Below are 27514 nucleotides of genomic sequence, written 5' to 3'. Positions count from 1 at the left end.
CCTATTAAAGTAAAAACACCCTCTTTTCAGTTCGTTGTTTTAATTAAGCAAAGTATAATAAAGTTCAGTTCAATTATTTTTCTTTTCCACATTATTTAAATAGTTTCTTCTAATTACACATTGATTTTAATTGAATTGGGTCTAATTTGATAAACTCCGTTTCCAGCTGTTAAAATATAGATGGGTAACTACAATCTCTGATTTACCATTTCTCCATGTGACTGGAAAACTTTAATATGGTTAGACTTTGCCCTCCCTTTTGTGTACTTTGCCCTGTACTTTGCTTAGTCGTAAACATTATTCACGTTGTGGGGCAGGGATAATACTTGTAGAGTAGCTAGCTAGCATTGTGACTGGTGGTAAGTCACCAACGGAGATGAAAAGGCTTGCCTTTTAATCTGATTTATATTAATGCAAGGGGAAAATACATCATTTTCTCTTCTATTTTTAGTGTTGCCATCTGGCTGAAGGAAGGTTTTTGTTTTATTTATTTACTTATTTTTTAGATAAAAGCCTTTTTGGTTGAGTTTAAAGTGTGTAATGTTTATTCCTGTCAGCGCAATGTGTCAGGAAGCATTTGTGATGTGAATCGAGGAGCTGCTTTTAGTGGTAAACGAAAGAGCTTAGTGGGTGATTCCCCCCAGTTCCCATAAGATATATGGAACGTGTGCTTTTCTGAAATATCCTTTTCCTCATGTTTAGCTAGAGTGGATAATTCTTTGGCTACATAACAAACAAATTATCAAAATAAATTTATTAACTGCTTGGGAAAGAGTTGGGGTTTACAAATTTCCCAAAGTTGAGATGCTTGTCCGATGTTATCAGCAGAGGCTGTAATATTCACATGCTTTCTTTCCTCCATGCAGTATAAGCAATAACAGCTTGAGTGTCCCTTATCTGAAATGTTTGGAAATTGAAGGGTTTCAGATTTCAGGTTTTTGGATTAGTGATGCCCGACCTGTATTCTGTTGTGTTTGCAGAGTGTCACTCTAATTCCTGAGATTCTCACTGTAGGTGAGACTGGGTGCTCCTTTCTATGAAGTGGGGTCAAAACATCCATTTGATTTTGAGTCTTGCCTAGTATAATGTTGAAATCATCCTAGAATAACATGAGATATTTTTTCTCTTCTGATGTGAAGTGTTTAGCACACTACCCAGCACATATGTGACACTGAACAAATGCTTGATGAAGGATGCAAGAGAGGAATGGATGTGTGCCTTGTGGAACACTGTTGCAAAAGTCCAGAAATAAAAAGTATTAATGATAAGATGATTAATAAAAAGAAATACATTTTCTTATTTTTTGATGACTGCTAAGATTGTAGAGAAAGGGTGACAAAAAGAGTTGTCAGATCAAGGTCACGTCTACTTCACATCAGAAGAGAAAAAATATCTCATGTTATTCTGGAGATTATAAGGCTGAAGGGCATGGCCCCTGCCCTGAGGTTGCTCTGGTCAAGTGGGAAATTATCGTAGATCTGCACCTGGCCAGTTATCAACGACTGAATGCCGATGTTCCATTTATTTGGAGACAGTTTGTTTAAGCTCAGAATATGATGACTATGACTAGACATCAGCTCCTTAGAGGAAAATGGCCCAGTCCTATCCCTTAGGAATATTTTGGTAACCTCTTTTGATAGAATTATCTTTTGCTGTTATATACATGATCTTTCCTATCACATGTTAGGTTTTTTATTTCAGAAAAAGTTGATTGTGTCACTATTTTATTTATTTATTTTTTTTTATTTTATTATTATTATTTTTTGAGACAGAGTCTCGCTCTATCACCCAGGGTGGAGTGCAGTGGCGCGATCTCGGATCACTGCAATCTCCACTTCCCGGGTTCAAGCGATTCTCCTGCCTCAGCCTCCTGAGTAGCTGGGATTAATTACAGGCATGCACCACCACGCCTGGCTAATTTTTGTATACTTAGTAGGGACGAGGTTTCACCATGTTGACCAGGCTGATCTCAAACTCCTGACCTCAGGTGATCTTCCCACCTCAGCCTCCCAAAGTACTGGGATTGCAGGTGTGAGCCACCACACCCAGCCTATGTCAGTATTTTTTATCATCTTATGTATAGATCTTGACAGTTCAATCCAACTGCCTCAACTTCTCTTTGAAAGTGGTTCAATATAGATTATTAACGAAGACCTACATGTCTCTGTTCCATTCTTAATGTCTTAGTGCAGTTATAGAAATAAGGAGTGATACCTGTGGAAGATTCTGTCCCTATGTGTCATATAACTATACACCATGTTGGACTGTATTTATAAAGTCAATGTCTTTTGTTGGGTTTGTACTATCTCTTTATTGAACAAATTTATTTCCTTTTGGTTTAATATCATTTTCTATCATGGTCATACATCCTAAGGTTTTTTCCATTATGACGAGATGGAGAAATCAGAAAGTGACTTTCAGTCATTGTCATTGCTGAATGAGCTACTCCAAATTGTAAAGCCTTCACACTCTTACTATGCTCTGCTGAAGTCTACCATAGCCACCAAATCCTAACTTTGTGTTCTGTATAGATGTGTGAAATGCAAGAAAAAGAAGATCTTAACTGAATTGTTTCTGTCAGCAGAATAGGGAGAGTGCTGTGTATAACTCAAATATGTATCATTATCAGATGGTCCTATTTAGTTTTTTATGTTTTGTCAACAAGAATTGAGCAATAGAGTGAATAAATGGTTCATTGTTGTTATTTCTGTTTCAAAATGTCAGTCAGATTAAATGTGGCTAGATATTGCACCATACCATGAAATGGGTTTATTCTGGTGTGTATAGAAGAGCAAATGAGACTGCACTATTTTTGACATTGACAGTTACTTAAATTGCCATGACACAATACCTGTAAGGCATGCCCCATGAAGCAGCTGCTTCCCCATTAAGTGAGGGGCTACAAAAGATTAATAACACCAATCAGTTTCCCATATTTTATCTTCTTCACTCCCTGCAAAATGACCTTCAAAAATATACCCTACCTATTTCCCAACAGGCCCATTTCCTTATCTGGCCTGCCAGCGGCTCATCCTCCCAGGAGTTTGTGGCTGGAGTCCCATTTCCAGTGGAGGGTCCCTATATGGTGCTATGTGAGCTGTCCTTGGCTTCTTCTAGGGTGACCACACTGACTCTACTCTTCCCCTACTTCTTGTTTCTTCAGGGACAGACATAAGTTTCACCATATTCATGTCACTTTTTACCATGTAATGGTCAAATAGTTATCTCTTGTTGCACGATACGGGTAAGTGGAAGAACCTGACTAGTTACTAAATTCTATAGAAGGCAGAGTTCTTAGGATGTCTGTTTTTGTCTGATTTCCTTTTATTGTTTTCTTTAAGATGAGATCCTTTTTAAATTCATTTCCAGCAGGCTTGTTAGACTTCACTTTCCGTTTACACAGAATCCACTGAAGCTAAAGTAGTTCACAGCTGGAAGTTCCATGTGATATATACTTCAGTGACTTTCCATTGCCTTCACGAAAAAGTCCACACTCTCAGAATTCAAAGAGACATTGACCTTAGCCAGTTTCTCTTGTCATATTTTCAACTGCCTCCCTTCCTAAACCTGCTGTTCTGACCAGACAGTCCCGAGTGTCTCTCCTGTCTCTTTGCCTTGGTAGTTTTGCTCATGCTCCACCCCAGTGAGGGAACTTCTCCACATTACTCTTCACTTATCCGGATGCTTTCTGGTCTGCAAGCTCTTTGCTCAGGTACTGCTGTCCCTTGTGGCTCTTTCTCTCACTCCGAATTCCTGTAACACTCTCTTTATCATTTATTTGGTTATTAAACCTCTGTGGGTTTATGGATTTTTTTAGAAAATTGAATTGGTCTATTGTTGCAATTTCATGTATGTGCACACTGTCTCTCCTCCAAAGGATGATAAGCATCTTGAAAGCAGATACTATGTCATATGACCTTTGTATTCTCACTGTGTAGCACAGTGTCTGGCCCATGGAGGTATTTGTAAATGTTGAAAAAATTACTTAATTCCTTAAAATTACTTAACATTCCTGAGCCTGGTGGTTCTGTTGATAGTGACAAAGAGACTGACATTAGGGGGTTGGCTTTTTTGTGAGGACATTCAAGTGATAGCAGAAACACATGAGCAGATATTCCCTAGAGGTTGAAGACGGGAACTTTGTTGAGAGCACATATTTATAAATGCACACTCAACAGTGACTGACGTACAGATAGTATTTCAGGCCATACTAGGAGATGATTTTTGAAGAGAGGAGATAGTATTGGAGGAATCGGAAGCTCCAGAATACAGTGTAACCTAGAAACATAGGACAAGAAAAGGAAAAAGAAGTGGTAGAAGGAGATACATTATACCCCTAATAATATTACTTCCAGCATCGAGCTCAAGGTGTCCCATGGAGTAGTGTACTGTTTGAATAAATGCGAGTAGGAAGAAAACTGAGGTAGTGTGGGAAATGAAATCCAGGTTTGTCTTATGCTAACTCCCATAAGCTTTGATCATTGCTGCCCAACTTCACTTATAATTATGAGGAATTTAAACTGAGGAGAAATTCTCCATTATGTGGAATAATCAGGGAAGTCATTAGGAGTGATGCTGTTGCTTTATTTCCTTCTTGTTCTAATGCAAATTTTATAAATCACATTGGATAAAACACTTCATACCTATGATTCAAGTGTTACAATACTCCTGGCAGGTATATTTGAATAAATAAATGTAAGGAATAAATATATATAAATATATACAAAATAATAAGGACAGCAGTCTCAGGCCTGATACGGTAACTCTTTTCTATACAGATTTATTTAAACTATTAGATTGAAACATAAAAAGTTGTTAAATGTTAACTATTTTTTACTACATAAAAGGCTATTTCATGTGGTTCAACCTCTAGTTCTGTGTTCTAGGTCACTCCCCCAAAGCTGTGTCCTCACAAGTCTATGTCCACATAGGGGCTGTATGCCCACAAAGTCCAGTTGAAGACTGTAGCAGAGAAGCATGTATGCAGTAGTTCCTCCTTATCCATGATTTCGCTTTTTGAGGTTTCAGTTACGGTCAGTTGTAGTCCAAAAATATTAAATGGAAAACTTCAGAAATAAACAATTCATAAATTTTATGCTGTTCTGTGAGTAGTGTGATGAAATCTCGTGCCCTCCTGCTCTGTCCAGCCTGAGATGTGAATCATTCCTTTGTCCACTGGATCCACACCGTAGTTGCTGCACACCTGTCAGTCACATAGGAGCTGTCTCAGTAGATCCAAAAAACATAGCGTATATATGGTCCGGTACTACCCACAAATTCAGGCATCCACGGGGGGTCTTGGGAACCTAGTATTCCTCCATGGATAAGGGACTATACAGAGCTGGGAACTGAATTTAAGCTTTTGCTGTTTCACAGCCCACATTCCAGATTTTATTAAAAAGAGTGGCTGAAATACATTATCCTTGTGGATGTCAAGTCCCCATATTATTCAGTGAGATTTAAACTCAGGGTGGTGCAAAGGTTATAGTCAGATGTGTCTCAGAGCAAGTGTTTTGACTAAATTGACAGGTCATTTGTTGGACCAGTTATTTTGAGCAGTTGAGAGAAGACTGTATTGGACCATACAGCCAGAAGTAGAAACAAAGCCGTGAGAACACCAAAGCCTTTGTGGGAAGACGTTGGAAGGAATCAGTGAGTGGTAGAGGATGTGGATTGCACAGGCACATTGCAGCACTTACTGGAGCTGCAGAATTTTCACTAGATGAAGGCTCCAAATGTCTGATGCCTCTATATTTTGTTTTAGAGTATGTCGGAAAGAGAGTCCCAGACCACCAGGGTGCTTGTCTGTATCCTTCCTCTTGTCTTTACCTCAACACTCACATGTGACACTAATGGAATACAGCTTTCAAGCTAGCAGGATAATCGATAAAGATTTCATAAGGCTAACAAAGACTTACTGAGCATCATAATGTATGGCTTAATTTTCTTTTTTCTTTTTTAAATGAAAGAAGAGAGATTCAAATAAATAATACTGGAAAGTCACCTGAGTCATTTTAATTTTTTTTTCCATGAGAACTTTTATAAGGGTATATATAATCATATCTTCTAGTTAATGAGGATTTTCAGGTTTTTGAATTTTGGAAACCAGAAAATGAATAAATTCCTGTTGTCATTGTGTTCTTAAGTAGTGAAATCCCCTGCACTTTGTTTAAAAAAACAAAAAACTCCCGGCTGGGCATGGTGGCTCATGCCTCTAATCCCAGCACTTGGGGAGGCTGAGGCAGGTGGATCACCTGAGGTTGGGAGTTCGAGACCAGCCTGACAAACATGGAGAAACCCCATCTCTATTAAAAATACAAAAAAATTAGCCAGGCATGGTGGCACATGCCTGTAATCCCAGCTACTTGGGAGCTGAGGCAGAAGAATTGCTTGAACCCGGGAGGCGGGGGTTGCCGGTGAGCCAAGATCACACCATCGCACTCCAGCCTGGGCAACAAGAGCGAAACTCTGTCTCAAAAAAAAAAAAAAAAACAACAACTCCCTGTTTTATTTTTCCCATTGTTACTGAGGTTTTTTTTTTTTTTTTTAAGGCTCAGATTTACTTAATATAATGAAAGACATCAAATCTTAGAAAACTGTCATCTCCCCCAAACCCTGAATCAGAAAGACTAATTACCTCTTCCCAAACCAGGCCATACCCTAAAAATCATATCAATAAGTTCACCCTACCTGAGAGCCCCAGGAGGTATAACTGTGGCTGAGCTGAAAACCTCTGGAACCAGCGGCTGACCCAGACCTTCCTGCCACTTTAGTCACTTGCTCCCAGGACCCCGTCACCAAGTTAACATAGGTTTGCTTTCTCTCAAATCCCTGAGGAACTAGAAGCCCAGTTTCCTGAAGAGAGCAAAAATACTTTCTACCATTTATCGTGCCTTGCTGTGGGCCAAGCAATGAACTACCTTTCTGTACATTATCTCGTTTAATTTTTACATCTCTGAAAGTAGATGTTTCCCCCTTTACAGATGGGGAAATTAAGACTTAGAGATGTTAAGCGACATGCTGAGGATTCAGCTGGTAAATGGCAGAACCAGGTTTGCTGGCTCCAAAACACACTCAAACCTGCATGGGTGCTATGAGTATGGGATGCCCAGGACTCCACAGAAAAGCTTAGAAGCTGGGAGAAAGGGCCTTGAATACTTGTTAAACACCTTCTATGTGCCAAGTCTTATGGTAGATTTTTAACACGTATCTTCTCAGTTCATCTTTCAATAATTCTGTGAGTTAGGCAGTATTATTACCCCATGTGACCTACTTAGAGAGGCCAGATAACTTTCTGGCCACTCAACTGGTTATGTACCAAGTCTCACTTTTGAACCCAGGTCTGTCTGTGTCTTTTGCTGTTACAGTGTTCACCAAAGAAGTTTTTGAAGAAATACAGACTCTTAAACTGTAGAAGAAGAAAAAGACTAATATGAAAGCAGAGAGATGGCTTGAAAACTTTAGAAATACATCTAACCTAACAGTTAGGAATTAGCAATATATAATCTTAGACCAAACAGCCTGACAATTTTCAAAAATTATTTTTATTTTACGAAATTTAACCTATTATTACTAATCCAAATGGCTTACTGGAAAATAAAATAACATAAAATAAAATTAACCTATCAATTTTATATGAGCATAGAAAAATTTTAAGATGGATTTTATATTTGTCTCATGGTGAATATGACTCAGAAGGTCTTCTGGGATGGAAATGAATTCCCGACATCCAGAGGATAATGAAGTGGGCGGATAAGCCTCTGATCTTCACCTAGAATGGATCCAATAAAAGTTAGATATAGATAAATTAGAGTTCAAGTAACCAGAACTCCTGTTTAATTGATTTTTTTAATTTGAATTTCAGCATAATAAAGCAAACTACAGCCTCCCTCCAGCACCCCACCCCTAAAAGCATTTATCAGGGCTTATTCAGAAAAGTGACTTGTACTGAACATAGGTTGAAGTCTTTTCGATCTCCATGGTCTGCTGTTACATAATATTCAGTTAGGGTTGATGTTTGTTGTCAGGACCTGGGGCTACCGCAGAGACTCAATAACCCCAAAGAAAGATTACATGATGTTGAATATACCAAAGCAAGAAAGAAATTAATCCATTTGAAATATATTCTAAGACAATGGTGCTTTGTAAGAACTCGGATGCAAGCCTTTAGACTCCAGTCGTGCTTCCACGTGGTTGCTTTATGTGTAAACTGGTACAGCCATGGGAAAGGCCCTTCATGGCCCCTTGAACATGCCACTTCTATAAGATGGGTCACTCAAGCTGAGGTTGTTGGTTTTTTATGTGTCTATCCTACTCCTTGAGGGCACGGGTTGTAACTACTTCATCTTTTCATTTCCTTAATCTAGCCTAAGAACCTGGTACATAGGTTAACAGTAAATGTCGAATATGTAAATGTTTCTGAAGAAATTTTAAGAAACTAAATGTGTCTTTTCTCTTTTGTCTCATTTCTGTAGCACCCGACAGCTATAAAGTGCAAGATAAGAAAAATGCCTCCAACCGCCCTGCCTCTGCAATTTCAGGACAAAATAACAACCACTCAGGAAATAAACCAGGTATGATGCATTACATTAACTGTGGGAAAATAAAGGTTATCTTTTATGCCCTAAAGGCATGCTGCTGATGATAAAGGTTTAATTTGTTTAAATTCTAGTTTTCAGAAAACTAGAATTTAGGAGAGCTTGGTTTCAGTACTGCCACCAAACACTCCTACTGGCTCGTATGATATTAAGTCAGAGAACCTCTCAAAGCCAAGCCTTGGTTTTCTCTCTTTAAAACGTAAATTCAAACACATGGCCTGCTTACCTCTCAGAGTTATTTTGACAATCAATGAGATGTTGTATGTGGATGTACTCATTTAATGTCAAGCAGTTTAAAGGGGTAATAATTTTACTATTCTGTTTCAAATGATAGGACACAATTTTTTATACCTGTATGTCTAACAAGCATTATTGCATATCTCTTTTGTGACTTTTTCAAAAACTATTTCAAGAAATCTTTACACATAGCAAAGCTTGTATAGAATTATGGTTTTGTTTCCTATTCCTTGCAATGATTGTATGCCTACAGAGTAATTTCATTTAATAACCTCTGATTCATAGTCTCTTTATTCAGTGATCCAAAGAAGCAAACAGTCTGTAAATATAATACAAACAATTGAACCGACAGTGCAGTTGCTTCCAGATATCCAGTAACCATTGTGTGGCCTGTGGGAGGAATGAATGTACAGTATGATAATAAGAGACAATCAAAGGAAAGGAAAGCAAGCCAAATACTCAACGAGGTTCTTGGAAACCTACTTCATGCTGCATCCAGGACTGAGGTCACTCAAGCACAGTGACACAGTGAATCAGTGAGAATAAAGATGGAAATAACTGAGTCTAACCTTACAGAGAACATTCTACTGTGTTTAGTTTTGTGAATTTTTTTTTTCATGTGGAAAAGGTCTTGAACACAACAGATAAATCTGGTTTGTCATTTAGAGGAAAGACAATAACAAGTATTGTTGAAAATACTGCTTAAGCTGCCATTAGTGGAAAATGATGTGCAGTCTCAGAGGAGTTTTAATTACCAAGCAGAGATTTCCTTAGTCAGTCAGCCTGCCTTTTCATTGCGTCATTTATCCATCCATCTAGCCATCCACCTTCCAGCTACCATCTAATGTTTACTGAGTTCTTCTATGCCGAAGAAGCATGAGAGATGTACTGTATGAGCAAACAACATGAACCCTGTCCTCATGTAGCTTGTTCTAGTGGACCTTTATTTTTGTATTCAAGTGTGTCTCTATGGAAGTAGAAATTCTTTAGCATGAAAATGACATTTGTTGGCAGAAGTGGACCTGGTAGCTGAGTTCCCCTGGCCTCCTAGTGCTGCGCTGAGGTTATGGCCCGCTTCGCGGCTGGTCTGGGCACGCAGGGCCAGCGGGTGGTGTTGGTCACATCATTCAGCATCAAGGTCCCTCTGGAAGTGTGGCCGGCTCTTCTGCGATGTTTTACCTGGCGCGGCCCTGTCAGATTTCTGTGTTCCTGTCTCTGAAATGCCTGAACACAAGATCCAGTCATCTGGGGGCCCACTGCAGATAACAATGAAGATGGTGCCAAAAATACTTTCTCCTTTGATTAAAGATTGTGCTCCCAAAGCGTTTATAATTTCCTTTAAGTTGGAGACTGACCCCTCCATTGTAATTAATCGAGCTCAGAAGGCTTTGGAAGTTTATCAGCATCAAGTGTTGGTGGCTAACATCCTTGAGTCACGACAGTCCTTTGTGGTTATTGTAACCAGACGCTCAGAAACTAAGTTATAGCTACCAGAGGAAGAAATAGAAAAATACATAGAGATAGAAGAGAAGATAGTGGATAATCTTCAGTCTTGACACACAGCTTTAATATGTGACAAAAACTGAAGTAAAAAGCCCTTACAGGATCAAAAATTGTCCAGGGCTCTTACAGATGGTGAAAACTATAATAAAACTTTTGGTTTCCTATGGACAGAGAAAATGAAGGAAAGGGAAAAGGCAGTGGTGCGCAGGCAAATATGCTTTGTTATTCATCTTTTAATGACATGTGATACACTCACCTGAATGTCATCTTGATTTCGAAATTGAACTCTAGAACTGTTTCTCACCTTTAAAAATAAGAGCTTATTGGGAAATATATATTACTTAAGGTACACATGGGGGCCTGAATATCAGCCTTCTTTATACTATAAAAAGAGGATTATGGATGCATGAATGGTCATGCTTTGGAAATCAAATATTTGTTGAGTGCCTACTGTGTGTCAGGCCCTGTGCTGAGCCACGAGGATTAAAAAGATGAATAAATGTGTTTTAAAAAAATAAAATCACATTTGTAATACAATGAGAATTTAACATAGCTTAATTGTTGGTGCCATATTTCTCTGGTTCTCCCCATCCACCACTGCTTCTAATTTCTACCATTCTTTTACTGTGCAGTTTATACTTTTATATCCTGATAACTCATTTATTCATCTAGTGTTAGCGTCATGAAGGTACTAGGAATATATTAAAAGACATAATCTCTACCCTTCAGTTGACAGTATGATGGATAAACCAATATATGAATAGGTCATTCTAACACAGAACCACCAGTGTGATGAGAGATTGCACACATTGTATAAAGATCAGAAGCCAGAAAAATCTCTTCCACCCTTATTGGCCATCTCCTTATATACAGTCAGATATGATTTATATTGCTAAAGTCAAGTTAAATAGGGAGACATTTCACTTCTCATTGTGTCTTTTTGAGCATCCCTGTGTCTATTTTCTTGTATATACAGATAAGCCAAGCTATATAAAAGGCTCTTAATTTAGAAACCACCATGTCATTATTTTCCTAAGTCTCCTCAAAGGACAATATGAGTTATGTGTTGGAGGGCTGGCCTTGAGTAACACCTTTTAATTTTTGTGGGATACGGCTCATAGGAAGTCTGTCTAAAGCATTTTGTTGATTTTCATTTTCTAGAACTTGAAAAAAAAAAGTTCATTATATATTTTGGGATATTTTGAGTATTGTCCTAACCAGGTATGGGCATCCTGACTGAATGATTTCTGAGAATCCCTTTTAATCTAGTAAGTTTTAGCTAAATGTCCTTTCCTCTTTTACCTTCTGATACTTAAACTCATTAGAAGGCTCCAAAACATCTCTTTGATTTAGAACAAATTTATCCACATTCAAGTTGTAACTTTTATATGTAAAACACATTATGGCTGGCCGGGCACCAGTGGCTCACACCTGTAATCCCAGCACTTTGGGAGGCCAAAGCGGGTGGATCACCTGAGGCCAGGAGTTCGAGACCAGCCTGGCCAACATGGTGAAACCCCGTCTCTAATAAAAATACAAAAATTAGCCGAGCATGGTAGTGCGCGCCCATAACCCCAGCTACTCGGGAGGCTGAGGCAGGAGAATCACTTGAAGCCAGGAGGCAGAGGTTGCAGTGAGCTGAGATCCGCCACTGTATTCTAGCCTGGGCAACAGAGCGAGACTCTGTCTCAAAAAACAAACAAACAAACAAAACTACATTACAGAAGTCCCTTGTGGTGTTTTAGAACTATGAGCACACTATGTTCTGTGTTATCCTGGAAGGACCATTGCTCTCATATGTGAATACTTGAACCCAGACCAAAACAGACAGTTTGTAAAGTTACAGATCTGTCCACGTCTGCTAGTTCCTGAAGAAGTGGGAGATGGTTCTTCAGAACTCCAGCTGCCTCCAAATGATTAATAGTTTAACTTCCTTAGAAAACTGCGTGTTTTCATGGACCTGAGAAACGCAGATACCCAAATTCATTAAAAATCCCTCTGAATTCCTATCCCTTTGCTGCCCCCCAACACAAGTCTTTAAAAGAGCCACTGAAACTTTATTTTGCCTTATTGTTTAGAAGTAATTTGCTCTCATAGAGGAGTGTGTGACTTAGGATCTTCCAGCCCTTTTCTGATGCTGCACTGTGCAATTGTAATGACTGTAGCTGCCTTGGTGCGTGGATGGGCACAGGACTGAGTTAGAGATTGGGTTTTATGCCCTTGCTCTGACACATATCCGTGCTATCTTCATTAGTCATATCTATTTCTCTGAGTTTTTTCATTTGAAAAAGAGGCATAACTCTTCATTGAATAAATAAATGCTTGGCTAACTCATAGTGTTATTGGAAAGAATAAAGTGATAATATGTGAAAGTGCTTCATAAAGTACAAATTGCTAACAGAAATACAGAAGTATTTACTGTAGAAGCAGTAGTTGTTACATATGAGTCAAGGCCTAGTGAGTTCTTGAAAAAAGCCTTGTCAACTTTGAGAGCTCTTTAGTAGCATGACCATACTCTCAGATGTGTGTAAGGCAATCCAGGTTTATGCATGTTATCAAACACAGAATTTTAATGGCACTCCCTTTCACCCTTAACCATGCCCCAGGTTAGATGTCACCCCACACTTGAACCATCACAGGTAGGAGGTTGAATGTGGAGCGTAACTGCGATCTTAATTAAGCCTAAGTTCTATTCCTCTTAAACCCTTTCTCCTTGTGAGAATCAGTAACTTAATTTTATTTTAACCATGTTAGATCCATTGGAAAACAATGTGGAATATACATTATTTTATTTTATTTCAAGACAGGGTCTCACTCTGTTGCCCAGGCTGGAGTGCAGTGGTGTAATCAGGACTCACTGTAGCCTGGATCTCCCAGGCTCAAGCGATCCTGTCACCTCAGCCTCCTGAGTAGCTGAGACCACAAGCATGTGCCATCACTCCTGGCTAATTTTTTTTATTTTTGGTGGAGATGAGGTCTCCCTTTTTCAAATGAGCCTGGGCTGGTCTCAAACTCCTGGACTCAAGCAATCCTCCTGCCTTGGCCTCCCAAAGTGTTGGGATTACAGGAGTGAGCCACTGTGCCTGACCTATATATAATTTTTTTTTTTTTTTTTTTGAGATGGAGTCTCGTCCTGTCGCCCACGCTGGAGTGCAGTGGTGCGATCTTGGCTCAGTGCAACCTCCACATCCCAGGTTCAAGTGATTCTCCTGCCTCAGCCTCCCAAGTAGCTTGGATAACAGGCATGCACCACTGCGCCTGGCTAATTTTTGTATTTTTAGTAGAGACAGGGTTTCACCATGTTGCCCAGGCTGGTCTCGAACTCCTGACCTCAAGTGATTCGCCTGCCTCAGCCTCCCAAAGTGCTGGGATTACAGGTGTGAGTCACCGCGCCTGGCTGACCTATACATAATTTTAAAGTATTTTCTATAGCTTACTTTTGTTTCGGGGAAAAATAATGTGGGGGTGGAAACGAGAAAGGAGGCAATGGATTATAGGAAATTCACTATTTACTGGAATTATTTAATTGTATTTTTTTGAAAACCTACCTTTAAATATAAATTTTTATCAGTTTTTAGTTATTAAACTAAAATTTAAACTTCTGGCATTTAAATAGTTTACTCTGTTATCAGGTACAAGATTGTTCTTAGTTTTCCCCATTGGTGCATCTTAATAAAAGTTTAAAGGCTCTGAGAGTTAGCTAAGGTTGTTCATTGTTTGTTCATTCATTCATTCCACAAATATTTATTGAATATCCTTTTCTGCCACATACAGCCCGAGGCATTGAGAATGCAGCAGGGAAGAAAACAGACAAGTCTCTGTTCCTCCCCAGCCCCATGCACAGCCATCTTTAACCTGCCACAGGTGTTAATGACATTCTAGCACCCAAGACACTTTCATATTAATGGGAACAGAGGGATGGAAACAACCTACACTGAATAACTTTCTCACTCTACAATTCAATATTTTCTAATGCCAGGTTTCCAAATCAACCAAAATCATCGAGTGTATCACAACCACTATGCATCTTGAACTTCAGAAATGTGACATTTCTTTACTTCCTCAAATCTGTTTCCAGAGAGGTAGTAATTATTTCAGCACTAATGTTGACAGACAGCTGGGAACTACTGCAGTCCTAAGCATTGGCCTTATTTACAGCGTTTAATTGTATAAAAGTTTGGTTTTTTACATATTATCTTACCAAACAGGATGCAGTTTGTTACATGTGAAGAGTATAATTTTCATATAAAATGATAGCATAGAAATCAGGGAAAAACTAGCACTTCTTGAACTATTTTCAGAATATACATTCAAAAGGCACTTCACAGGGGGAAGCTAATTATGTTGCATAATCGGGCATTGCTTCATTACTGCAGGAGCACCGGTTATTACTATGACTTGGGGCTGTCAGGGTTGGTGTGGGTTATCAGGGGTGGCATGTGTCCCATATGTTATTAAAGCCTTCTTTTCAAAATTTTGTATGAAATTTGGCATGTACTTGAAAGTAAGCTAGACATGGCACATACTTAATATTGAAATATTGTCTAACAGAATTTGTCAGTGGAATTTTAAAAGTAATTAAACTATTTTACAGACTTTCCATAATGTGCTCATATGGCTTTTACAAAGTTGATTTTCAACTTTTATAATTAAATAAAAGTTTTTATGAGGCTGGGTGCAGCAGTTTATGCCTGTAATCCAGCACTGTGGGAGGCTGAGGCAGGAGGATTGCTTGAAGTCAGGAGTTCAAGACCAGGCTTAGCAACATAGTGAGAGCCCATCTCTACAAAAAAAAATTTTTTTAATTAGCCGAGATCGGGCATGGTGGCTCACGCTTGTAATCCCAGCACTTTGGGAGGCTGGTGGATCATCTGAGGTCAGGAGTTTGAGACCAGCCTGACCAACATGGTGAAACCCTGTCTGTACTAAAAATACAATAGCTGGGCCTGGTGGCGCATGCCTGTAATCTCAGCTACTTGGGAGGCTGAGGTAGGAGAATCGCTTAAACCCGGGAGGCAGAGGTTGCAGTGAGCTGAGATCGCGCCACTGTACTCCAGCCTGGGCAGCAAGAGCGAGGAAACTCTGTCTCAAAAAAAAAAAAAAAAAATTAGCTGATTGTGGTTGTGCACACCTGTAGTCTCAGCTACTTGGTAGGCTGAAGTAAGAGGATGGCTTGAGCCAGGGAAGTTGAGGCTGCAGTGAGCCATGATCGTACCACTGCACTCCAGCCTGGGTGACACAGCAAGATCCTGTTTAAAAAAAAAAGTTTTCATGAGTGAGTAAACCTCATTATTTAAGGAGTATTAAAGTGATAGGTAATTGTTAAAGGTCTTTTAACTTCATCTTGACTTTTATCCCGAGTTCTTTCTTTAAAATGCCATTTTACTACGGTCACCATTTTCTTTCAGCAAAACAAATGACAGCAAAAACTTCCTGTGGATAGCCCTTAATAAATTGCCTGAGAGGGTCTTCATGTCCACTTACATTTTCTTGTTTCCAAATTAAACCTTTTAGGGCCAGGAGCCATATTTTCCTACATAAAAAATATGTGGAAGTACATAAATGATTAGGAAATCTGAAAAATATTTATCATTGTGGGCTATTGAGGAGTCCATTTAACCAATTTTTAAGAACCATCCCCTAGTCTTGTTCATCATCCACACTGCCTGGTTTATGCAAGCTCCTAAGGGGCATCTTTACTGTTTTTATTTTCTTTAAATGTACAAATTCTGTAAAGTTCAAGAGACATATGGCAGCCTGGGCAACATAGCAAAACCCTGTCTCTACAAAAAATACAAAAATTAGCCGGGTGTGGTGGTGCCACCTGTGGTTTCAGCTACTCAGGAGACTGAGGTGGGAGGATTCGCTTGAACCCAGGAGGTCAAGGCTGCAGTAAGCCGTGATCGTGCCACAGCACTCCTGCCTGGACGACACGAGACTCTGTCTCAAAAGTAAAAAATAAAAAAAAGACATTTGGGATGCAGGCCTTTAAATTTGTTGCCAAAGCACTACTATTTGTCTCTACTGTACTTTCTTTTCTTTTTTTTTTTTTTTTTTTTCTGAGACGGTGTCTCGCTCTGTCTCCCAGGCTGGAGTGCAGTGGCATGCAGTCTCGGCTCAACACAACCTCCACCTCCCAGATTCAAGCGATTCTCCTGCCTCAGCCTCCTGAGTAGCTGGGACTACAGGCATGTGCCACCACACTGGCTAATTTTTGTATTTTTAGTAGAGACAGGGTTTTGCCATGTTGGCCAGGCTGGTCTTGAACTCCTGACCTCAGGTGAACCACCTGCTTCCCAAAGTGCTGGGATTAGAGGCATGAGCCACCGCACCCAGCTTGTCTCTACTGTATTATTATAGTAGATTCCCATTTTTAATGCAAGATTCTAAAAATGTCAACGTCAATTCTTTTTTCTTTTTTTGGAGACGGAGTCTTGCTCTGTTGCCCAGGCTGGAGTGCAATGGTGCGATCTTGGCTTCCTGCAACTTCTGCCTCCCAAGTTCAAGCCATTCTCCTGCCTCAGCCTCCCAAATGGCTGGGACTACAGGCGCACGCTGCCATACCTGGTTAATTTTTTGTATTTTTTTTTAGCAGAGACGGGGTTCCATCATGTTGCCCAGGCTGGTCTCGAACTCCTGAGCTCAGGCAGTCCACCAGCCTCGGCCTCCCAAAGTGCTAGGATTACAGGTGTGAGCCACCATGCCCGGCCTGTCAATGTCAATTCTAATGTCAATTTAGTAAAGAGAAAAACCTTTTAAGTGTGATTATTATGATCATTTTTATTATTTTGTTTTTATACGGCAGCAGAGTGAGCCTGTAAACCTAGCCCTCTGCTACAGAACCCCTCTTCTCTACCCATGTCTCACTCAGAGTATAATGCAAAGTCCTCACCTTAACCATGAGCCCCGTCACTTACTCGTCTCACTCTGTTCCAGTCCCTCAGATCTCCCTGTTGTTCCTGGAACACATTAGGTACTTGCAACCTCAGGGCCTTTGCACTTACTTTCTATGGAACATTGTTATCACAGTAAGGCCTTCCTTGGGCTCCATCTAAAAATTTAAACATCCTTTTCCTGACGTGTCATAATCCCCTTCATTTCCTTGTTGTCTCCTTAACATATATTCTCTGTATTTTTCTCCTTTTTTCATTCTATGTATAGTACTTATTTATCTTGTTTGTCAGATATTTTCCCAAGTAGAATATAAATCCCATGAAGTCTCAGGTTTTTGTCTTTTTTTGGTGACTGCTGTCTTTTCAGTATACAGAACAGTGCCTAGCACATAGTAGATGTTCAGTGATTTACTGGGACATACACACTACACACTCTACTAACAGTCATTGTAATAAAGCGAGACAGGTTCTATTGTATCCTCATTTTATCGGTAATAAATCAAAGTACACCTCACAGCTTGAGACTTACAGAGGTGGGTAAGTACCTTAGCTGGCGAGTGACGGGGCAGAAACTGAATGCGTGTCTGTTGGACTCGAGCACTTCACCTCTAACTGGCAAACATTTGTGTAGTGTAAAGCCACTTAAGGATTCTGTTGGTCATTAAGGAACAGACTTTTTAAAGCATAAAAATAATAGAAGTTTAGTAGCTTAGGAACACAAAACATCATTTATATTGTTTGATAAAAATAGCCAAAAGGCTACAGTTATGTCATGATTTTACATAATGTTTTCAAATAGAAGAAAAATGCTTAGAAGTCCTTAGAAAACTTCTGATAATTGAGTGGATCACTGTAACTCTAATCACATGTACTTATTGTTGTAAAGTGTAGCAAGATATTATTCTTCAGATTTACTGGATATTTATCAATGTGTATTTTTTCTTTTTCTTTTTTTTAATCCACTCTTCACCTCGTGTTTTTTTTTAATGTCGCTTTCAGACCCTCCGCCTGTGTTACGTGTTGATGACCGGCAGCGGCTGGCCCGGGAGCGACGTGAGGAACGGGAGAAACAGCTAGGTACCCCAGGCCCTGTGTCCACAGCCCTGATTTGAATGGATGTCACTATAATACCGTGGTCTCTTGCATACCTTTATGAATTTTGCAGATGGATTATGAAGCAGAATGTAGTATGTGGTGATAAAATATAAACATAGGGATAAGTTTTAAGTGACAATAAACTCTAGCCTCAGGATTAAGGTCATCCTTTTTTGCAGTCACAGTTTAATGTGGCACTGGAGGGAAAGTATATATGAGTGGAATGATGGTACAGCTTACATTTTACTACCGAGAAAATGTGAGGACGGTAAACATATGGTTCTTTTTTCCATGAAAAGTTATGAGATTATACACTGTCAGGGCACTTAACTGCCTCCTCTGTTAAAATAATGCTGCCGTTGAACTTATAGACAGGTGCTACCAGGCTGCTGCCAGGAAAAGCATGTGCTGAGGTGTCTGATTTTTCTCTTATTACCCAAGGCCCTTGTGAGGTTAGCAACTGCAATATTTGTCATGTAATCACTGGAACCTGGATCAGAGGACTATCTTAGCAGGAAGCTGAGACGAGAGCACTTAGAGATTGTACAGTCATTGTCTTCTAGAACATTGGGTAAGGAAGCAGGTGCCAACCCCTCCTTTACTTTGATGTCCATTTATGTAAACTTGCTAAAACAGGATACTCTCTTGAAATATACCTGAATGATGTACCTTGGAAAAGACTAAATGCCTGGTCAGCATGTGTGTGTACAGAGTGCCTGGGTATTCTAAAACTAGACTGACAGGGTATCAAAATTCTCCCAGGAGATGACCTGTAACTTCTTAAAGTTGTTCTGCATTTTGTAAGAGTTAATGTTTCAACTGGGGACTCTGCCCCTATATCTTATCCCTTTATTATTCTTATTCCAAAGCCCAAATTTGTGAAATGTAGTGGAAGCTGGTTTTCAAAAGTCTTTTGCTATTGTTTACATTCTTTCAACTCAGACTTGTTTCTGTCCCTTGCCATAATGGCCATATGAGGTCATTTCTTTTGCTTCTGAGATTTTTTAAGCACAGATTTCATTTGCTTACTGGAAGTGAACATGCTCTGCTGTTTTTCTGTGCCTAGAGTTTCCTCCCTGGCCTGACGGGTTCCCTGCAGGCAGGTAGGTTCTTGGGGAGCAGGCTGTCTGTGGTCACCAGGGCTCTCCCTTCCTCCTGTGAATATGCTCATTGCTCCCTATAAGGTTGCTTTGACAAGCAAACCAGAACTGAGAGAGGATGAAGGCAGAGCTGCTGAAACTGGAAGATGAGTAAAAATAAGAAACTGACTACTGTTTTAGGGTGGCTGTTATTTACACTCTATTTTCAAGTCCATGCGTATGTCCTTTTCCCCCTCTACCCCATCAGGTCTCACACTTGGAGATCTGTTTAGTTATAGCATGGATTCATATCTGCTTGAATAGAAGGAGTTCCATAGGTCGGGAGAGCATTCCTTTATGGTTTAAATCACATTGTGAATTAGCTTTTCCATACTTAACTCACACCTTTCCATTTGGGTTTCTTTATCTTACAAAACGAAGCATTAGTTTTTTGTGGAAAGCATGAATATGCTGCTGGTGAAACAAAAATGACTTTACTTATACTATAAGGGTGTAAGACTTACAGCTTTGAGCTTGCAGTTCTCCCTAACAGTTGCCTACCTTTGTATATTGAGTGACTAGATTTTTTCTTAAGATGTAATGCCATATTTCAATTCATATTGATAACACAGGACATGACTCATTAGTTTATATATTCAAACACTGTATGTGCCATATATTGTATTTAAAAGATGACAAAAAGATGAATAAAGGTTGACACCCAGCCCTCTAGAGCTAGGTGTAGTCTAGTGGAAGGCAGATAAACAAATAGCAGCTATTAACGTCACAGCGCAGTGCATCCACTGTGAATGGGTATGTGCCAGGGGCATTGAGAGCCTGTAGAAGTGCCTAACCCAGCCTGGCTCTGCCAGGTGCCACCCAAGTTCCCAACTAAAGGAGGAAAGGAGCCTTTCAAAGGGATAGAAGAGCAGGCATTATACAGCAATATGCAGGAACAGGTGGAAAAAAGGCATTTGCTGAGAGACCCAACATGCTTTTCAGATTATTATATGATTATATGTTACATATATTATATTATATTTAGATGATTGTATTATTCTATTATTACAGCTTAACTTTTTTGGTGAGCCAATATATGATATACATAGTTTCTCTCTTCTCTCTCTCTATTTCTCTGAAATGGGATCTTGTTATGTTGCCCAGGGTGGAGTGCAGTAGCTGTTCACAGGTGTGATCACAGTGCACTACAGCCTCAACCTCCTTGGCTCCAATGATCCTCCTCAGCCTCTTTAGTAGATGGCATTACAGACTCACATCACCACACCTGGCATTTTTCTCTTTATTCTTACCCCTGCCATGTTAAATATCATAATTTTTAAAAATTCAATCTCATTTCTTTTTTCAATTGTCAGAGTCATAATTTTAAGGAAAATATATCCATTCTAATTTTTTTCTTTGCATTTTCTTTTCTTTGCATTTTAGAGCAGTGCCTTTTGGCCTATTTTTTTTTTTTTTCCATTTAAACCATCATAGTTAGAACTAAGTCTTGAGAGGCTCCCTTCAATCTTCATAAATACAGGAGTGAGCGTATATGCAAATATACATGCATATATTATATACAGTTGTAAAAGAGCCGTTTAAAAATCTAATTTCAGCTGTGCCTTAGAGTATGTGAGGATGATTTCTAAAAAATCTTCAGTACCAAAAAAAATAAAAGGGCACACCTGATCAACTGTCTATAAACTGTGCTTTATAGAAGCTATAACAGCAGTGGAAATTTTTTTTAAAGAAAAAAGGTTTAAAAGCAGACACTTAATATTAAGGAAATCTTTGGACTGTGCTTAATTTGAAAACAAAAAAAAAAAACAGTTGGTAATGTCAACTCTTACCAACTTTCAAACTTTAAAGTTTTCAAGTTAAAAAAAATCGGACACCATTCCACAAATGCTGGCAAAGTAAAATTTAAAATGAATAGCCAGTGAGATTGGTTATTTACTGTTGGATGTAGGTTGAAATTAACATTGAAATCATTAAAGATTGTTTTAATCCACGTATTTTAAAAAGCAAGGTAGAGAGAGGGAGAATAAAGGTCTGATTATTTTGTTCTTGGTGGTATGGCATGTTTGTACTATTTTGCAAACAGGAAGGACTTATTAATAACTTTCTGTGGGTTAAATCTCTGAGTCATGCTTTGATGCTTTTATAATAGGATTATGTCATGTGGCCTGCTTTTTCTGCATTATCCTTCAATTTTTCACAAAATCAGGCATAATTCTTCATATATGAGATTATTCTGTCGTTGGGCCCTTGTACTCTGAAAGCTTTATTTTTCTTCCTTAAAAGCTTTATACGTAGAAAAGTCTCTAACCACCCTATTCCATCTGATTCTATCCCCTCAAACTCTCTCTCTTGACTTCTGCATCTTTTTCACTATCTCTCTTCTAAGGTTTAATTTTGTGTTTTCCAAGGGTGGGGTGGGGAATCTCATTTGTTCTCACAGGTTCACTCTCCTTTTTAAATATGGATTCCACATTTCCAGCTACTCGTAAGGCAGTAGATGCCTGCCTGTTTCCCAAAACTCTACTTCTATACAACTAAATTGTTCATTTTCTTTCACTCCAAAACTGACTCATCCTGGTAATTTCTGTGTCCCAATTAATTGCACCAAATGTTTGGTTTTTTTTGGCCCCAAGACATTATTTATTTCAGTCATTTTTGATGCTTCTGCTAGAGACCCTAGGTTCTTTCTGACTAACAGCTTAGCTATTAGATCTTTTGCAGAATAAAACATTCTCTCTTCCTTGGCTGGCCCAATACTGTCCACTGACTGGTCTCCATCCTGGCGTATTGGGCCACTTGTAGCTACCCAGTGGTCAGTCTGGACTCAGCCTAGTTCCCTAACTGGAGCTTCAACTGTCTACTATCAACTAGCCCTGTAGGTAGGTAGAAGTTGACATACTCTAACCCTGAATCCATTTGGTCAGAAATCTAGCAGACTCTTATTTCAGGTAAGAGTCTATGCCATTGTATCGGCTGCCTCTGCCATTATCCTAGTTCAGGCTAATACATTTACTGCCCTGTTGTTCTTTATACTCCTAGCACTGTATCACAATTAGTGCCAGTCCTTCCATTTTAAAGGCTTCCTAGAAAATCTCCTTTTAGAAATTTATCATCCTTTCACTATATACTGTATCTTGCATAACTATCACATTTTAGTTCACATTCTTCTGCTGTTTTATACACTACTGAATTTTTATCTATTTAGATTTTCTATCTCTGGTTGTATGTATTTTAAGCTTCCAAAGAATATGACTTTGGTCTCTAATTCTTTGTATCCCAACACATGGCACAGTGCTAAGTGTAAAACACATAATAAGTATTTTCTGATTTTGCTTACTCTACAATTTTCAGTGAAATAATAGCAATAATGATAAACAGTATTTATTGAGCACTAACTATGGGCCAGGCAGTGTTCTAAACACTTCACTATGTTTAATCCCATTTAGTAACAAATTAGCACAGTGGTTGTACTTTTTATTGTGTGGGCCTGCCATAATTGGCAATGTAAGTTATTTAATAAAATGTCACTTACTTTATTTTTAAAATACATTGTGATGAGTTAGCCAAAGGAAGTAACTGAGAGGATCTCAGAAAAATGGAATCGTTAATACACCCTTTTGTTTTTCTGCCCTATTACCCTTTTGTTGTTGTTGTTGTTGTTTTGTTTGTTTTTGTTTTTGTTTTATACAGTCTTGCTTTGTCACTTAGGCAGGAGTGCAGTGGCATCATCTCAGCTCACTGCAACCTCCACCTTCCAGGTTCAAGCAATTCTCGTGCCTGAGCCTCCTGAGTAGCTGGGATTACAGGCATGTGCTACCACGCCCAGCTAATTTTTGTATTTTTAGTAGTGATGGGATTTTGCCACGTTGGTGAGGCTGGTCTGATTTTCCTGGCCTCAAGGGATTTGCCCGCCTTGACCTCCCAAAGTCCTGGTATTACAGACGTGAGCCACCACACCCAGCCCCTATTAGCTTTTTAAGCATGATTTTAGTATGTACAGGATCACCACAGTCCATGTTAAAATTCTTCCGCTAGTGGTGATGCTGTTAAGTAGAGAGAGATCCTTGTGCTTTGTTTATGGGTGATAGAGTTTTCAGAAGTTTTAGGAGTTGGACAGGTATCCAGTTGTCATGGAGAGTTATTCTCCTTCCTCATAGAAGTATTCATAAGATGCATAGGTGCTATGTTGACTCCCATTTGACAGTGGTTAAAATGTAAGTGTTAGAGCAGATTCTGAGATCTGCCTTGAGAAAACTTTATAGCATTGATCAGTTACTATCCTTTGAGTCCATTAAGAGTAATTCTGTCTTTATGAACTTAGAATCGATCCTGGTTACCGATTTCTCTTCAGAAACCATTACTAGAACCAGAGTATATAGAATTTATGCAACAATATAAATTTTTTATTCAGAGAGCTTAAAACAGAACTAACCCCCTCTCTTTTAAGCTATTTTGTGTGATTTTATGTATTCATTCAATAATATTTAAAGCGTAGATAGTATTGAGCCAGGGATGCTGGAGTATTGAAGTGAAAAGAATAAATTTCCTAACCTCCTGGAATTTATATTCCAAGAAGGGAGTAAGATAATAAAAAAATCAAACAAGATTACCTAGCATCTTAGCTGAAATTTCCCACACATCCCATAACCAGTCCATCGGGAAATACTCTTTGCTGTACCCTCAAAACATACCCAGAAAGTAACAACTTCTCACAACCACCACTGCTGCCACCTTGGCCCAAGACAGCTGGATCTTTCACCCAGATTCTGCAATAGGCTCCCAACTGGTGTCCTCATTTCCTCCTCCTCCCACAGAGTCTGTTAACACAGCAGCCAGAGTGACCCACTTGCAATATGGCCTGCCAGGCCTGCCTCTGCTCCAGACCTTCCAAGTCTTTACATTTCACGCAAAGTAGAAGTCAGAACCCTTACCATGGCTCAGCCTTGCTACCTGCTAACGTCCTCTCCTTTGCCCTCTCCTCCAGCCATGCTGGTTCCTTGCTGTTTCTTAAACACTACAGCCAAATGCACTCCACCTAGAGTATTTTTCCTGAGAAATCCACATAGTTCATTCCCTCTCCTCCTTCAGGTTTCGTTTAAATGCCACCTTCTCAGCGAGACCTTCTCCTACCATCTTACTCAAATTTTCAGCTCCATCAAACCAGACCTTCTTTATTTTTCTCCCTAGCTCTGTCAACATCTAAGCTTGTAGATATTTTACTTATTTGTTGATTATCTGTTGGCCCCACACCCTGGAACATAAGCTCTGGAAGGGAAGGGATTTAGGTCTTTTGTTCATTTCTGTAGCTTAGTATCTAGAACAGCTTGGCACGTAATCAATGTCCAACAACTGTTTGTTTAATGTTAAGTGGAGATGAATGCAGGAGGTATTGCATATTAGTTAAAACGTTACCAAAGTATCATGTAATACCTGCCCTTATGATAGTTCAGTCAAACAGGTATTAAATTCTTATTAGTAATCATTTTCTCAGGTGAACAAGAACACAGAGATAATCTATTAGGATAGTCCTTAAATTTTCCTATGGATCTATCCTATTATCTATGGATAATCTATTAGGATATGCCTTAAATTTTCCTCTTCATATATGATAAAGCTAATAGTTCTACAATATGTCGACAAGAAAGTTCAAGAGAATATTTAAGGACTGTGTAGCACACAAACAGTACTCTACGCTTGGGCAGACACAGAGCTTCCCTTTTTCAAGATAATAACAAGTAAGTTTGGAGTATTGATTGTGTTTAAGTTTTGTTTAAGTGCCTTGGAACATATTAGGCACTCAGTAAACATGTAATTATTTAGTCTTTTTCTGAAACCAAAATTTTTATATGAATAGAGTCAAATTCCTAATTGGTACTTTTGGGGATTCTATAAAATCATGAAAGAGCATGTATGATGGACTGACATAGCTCTTGAAGAAAAATGTCAACTTACAAATCTATAATTTCATTCATATTGAGTTTTGTAGCTAAGTTCAAAGCTAAGATATATCATAATGCAATATTTTAGAAAGAATAACACAATATAAAAAGTTTCAACCTTTGAACAAACTTTGGTTAAATTATATGTGAGGGGCTTTTTTTTTTTCCTAGATAATTTCATTGGGCTTCCTTTGCCTTCTAATCATAGCTTTCTTGCTGTGCTTCTTTTTTTTTCTCTCTCATCTCAGTGTGTTGTCCACTCAGTGAGTGACGGCGGTACTAATAAGAGTGTGGTCAAGAGATAAATGGTCATTTCAACCTGGTTTAGAATGTTCATCCCAAAAATGCTGATAGCAAGTTAGTAATAATTAGTAAATAATAATGCTGTACTCCTAGTTAGAGTTGAGGGTGAAACTCCCCCTGATTTCATACTTCACGTTGTTTGATTTGGATGGCTGTTGGTTTTAACAAGAGACTTTCCTCTTTAGAGACTGTCCAGGAAAAGAAGGGGTCAGAGGAGGCTTTAGGGAAGTAATCTTTCTAATCCAAATGTCTAATGGATAAACTTCGGCCTATCTGTTACCAGTCTCAGCATCTGCATCTCCTAAAATTGTCACTTAGTGAATATAGTGTACAAAAGCTCGTGAGGCTGTCGGGCAGGTTATTAACAGCTGAGGGACCTAAATGCATCTTAGTGAGAGGAATATGGATGTTAGCACATACCAGAGCAGCTGTATCATGAGTCAGGCTCAGGACTGGAAAGAATAAATGCTGCTTGCTGCATGGATTAGGTAAGCAGAAGCTGAAGCCTGAACATAAAATGAGTCATTATGACAAAGCAGCCATTATTTTTTTCTCCCCAAATTACTTTGCCTTTAAGAGTGAAGATAAAAAGAACTTAAAACCTGAAAGGTAAGGGGTCTTGTAAACAGATGACGGTAGAGGCTAAGAGTGGCATTGGAAGATCAGGACCTTCACATTTGGATGCCCAGCTCTTTCTTGCTAGTGTAGAGAAGGAGCTGTGGTCTTTGGAAGGTGTTCCAATTCATGCCTTTTAGCATAATGGCTCATTGTTTGCTTCTAGAGTCAGACAATCCAGAGTTTGAATGCCAACTTCATCACTTATTTGTTGTGAGACATCGGGCAGGTTACTTCACTCCTCTGTATCTCAGACTTCTCATAATAAAATAAATTTAATGGTAGTGTCTGCCTCATAGAGTGGCTGCAAAGACAATGCCTATAAATCACTTGCGTCAGCATGAAGCAAGAGCTGACGACATCTCACCATGATGATGACGGTGATAAAGATGAGGATGGCAGGTCGTATGATTCCACAAATACTGACTTAGATTCCTGGAATTAGAGAAGCCTAAGGCATAGCAGAGAGAGGTGGGGGATGTCTGTGCCTCCTCATCCATTAGGGTGGGGCTAAGTAGGACAGCCCCAGGTGAAGAGAATGGCTACATTCTTTGAGGAGTGAAAGTACTTAGTGTTAAGACTGTAATAGAAAGATTCCAAGGACAACCATTGCCCTGTTTAGCAAAACTCCATTATTTTAGTGAAGGCTAACATTCCTTTAGGCCTAGCCCCGAGATAGTAAGTCCTTTCTTATGTGAAAAATCATTCAGCCTACATATAAGAAAAGCTCTTAATCTCCACCTGTGTAACTACTATTCTAGTACCTCAATCCCATTAGCCCACCACTGTGTGCAGGGACAGGGCGGAATGGGAAGGATCCTCCAAGGTCACACTTCTTCTCAGGCAGCTCTCCACTGAATGCTTTTAATGACAAGTTGAGAAGGCTTTGAGTTGTCACCAAAGCCCAGTGTGAATCACTATGCTTGGAGATCACTCTGTCCTTTAACTCTTTAGTTCATTTATTCAAGCATATTTTAACCATCTGCTAGACTAGACAATATGGGTATAGGGAAGAATTCACAAACACATAAAAGCAGAGTAGCTACCGTCTGGAGTGTAAGTGCTATGAGGGAGTCTGAATCCAGCTAGCAGCTGGGGCTCCTGTGCTGTGGTCATCAGGAAAGGCTCCTCAGAGGAAGGAGCTTCTGAGCTAGGACTTGAAAGACAGAAGTTTGCCAGGTGGAAGGAGGTGTGTGTGAAGATGCATGATCCTATGGCCAATCCAAGGGGTT

At 39.3% G+C, this 27514-nt stretch overlaps 1 protein-coding gene and 1 pseudogene across 7 annotated transcripts in view; both read left to right on the top strand.

The window, feature by feature from the left end:
* Positions 1–27514, top strand: part of MAP7 (microtubule associated protein 7) — a 208590-nt gene that overhangs the window by 124456 nt on the left and 56620 nt on the right. For all 7 annotated transcript variants that reach the window (XM_054491636.2, XM_054491635.2, XM_054491632.2 and 4 more), the window contains exons 2-3: positions 8475–8573; positions 18230–18307. In XM_054491636.2, the coding sequence (XP_054347611.1) occupies positions 8475–8573; positions 18230–18307 (177 nt within the window). The remainder of the gene's footprint in view (positions 1–8474; positions 8574–18229; positions 18308–27514) is intronic.
* Positions 9047–10757, top strand: LOC129038519 (phosphopantothenate--cysteine ligase-like; annotated as a pseudogene).

This window comes from Pongo pygmaeus, chromosome 5 (genome assembly GCF_028885625.2).
Source record: "Pongo pygmaeus isolate AG05252 chromosome 5, NHGRI_mPonPyg2-v2.0_pri, whole genome shotgun sequence".
Classification (NCBI taxonomy): Eukaryota; Metazoa; Chordata; class Mammalia; order Primates; family Hominidae; genus Pongo; species Pongo pygmaeus.
The sequence above is the reverse complement of the archived record's forward strand: the minus strand, read 5'-3'. Positions and strand labels throughout refer to the sequence as shown.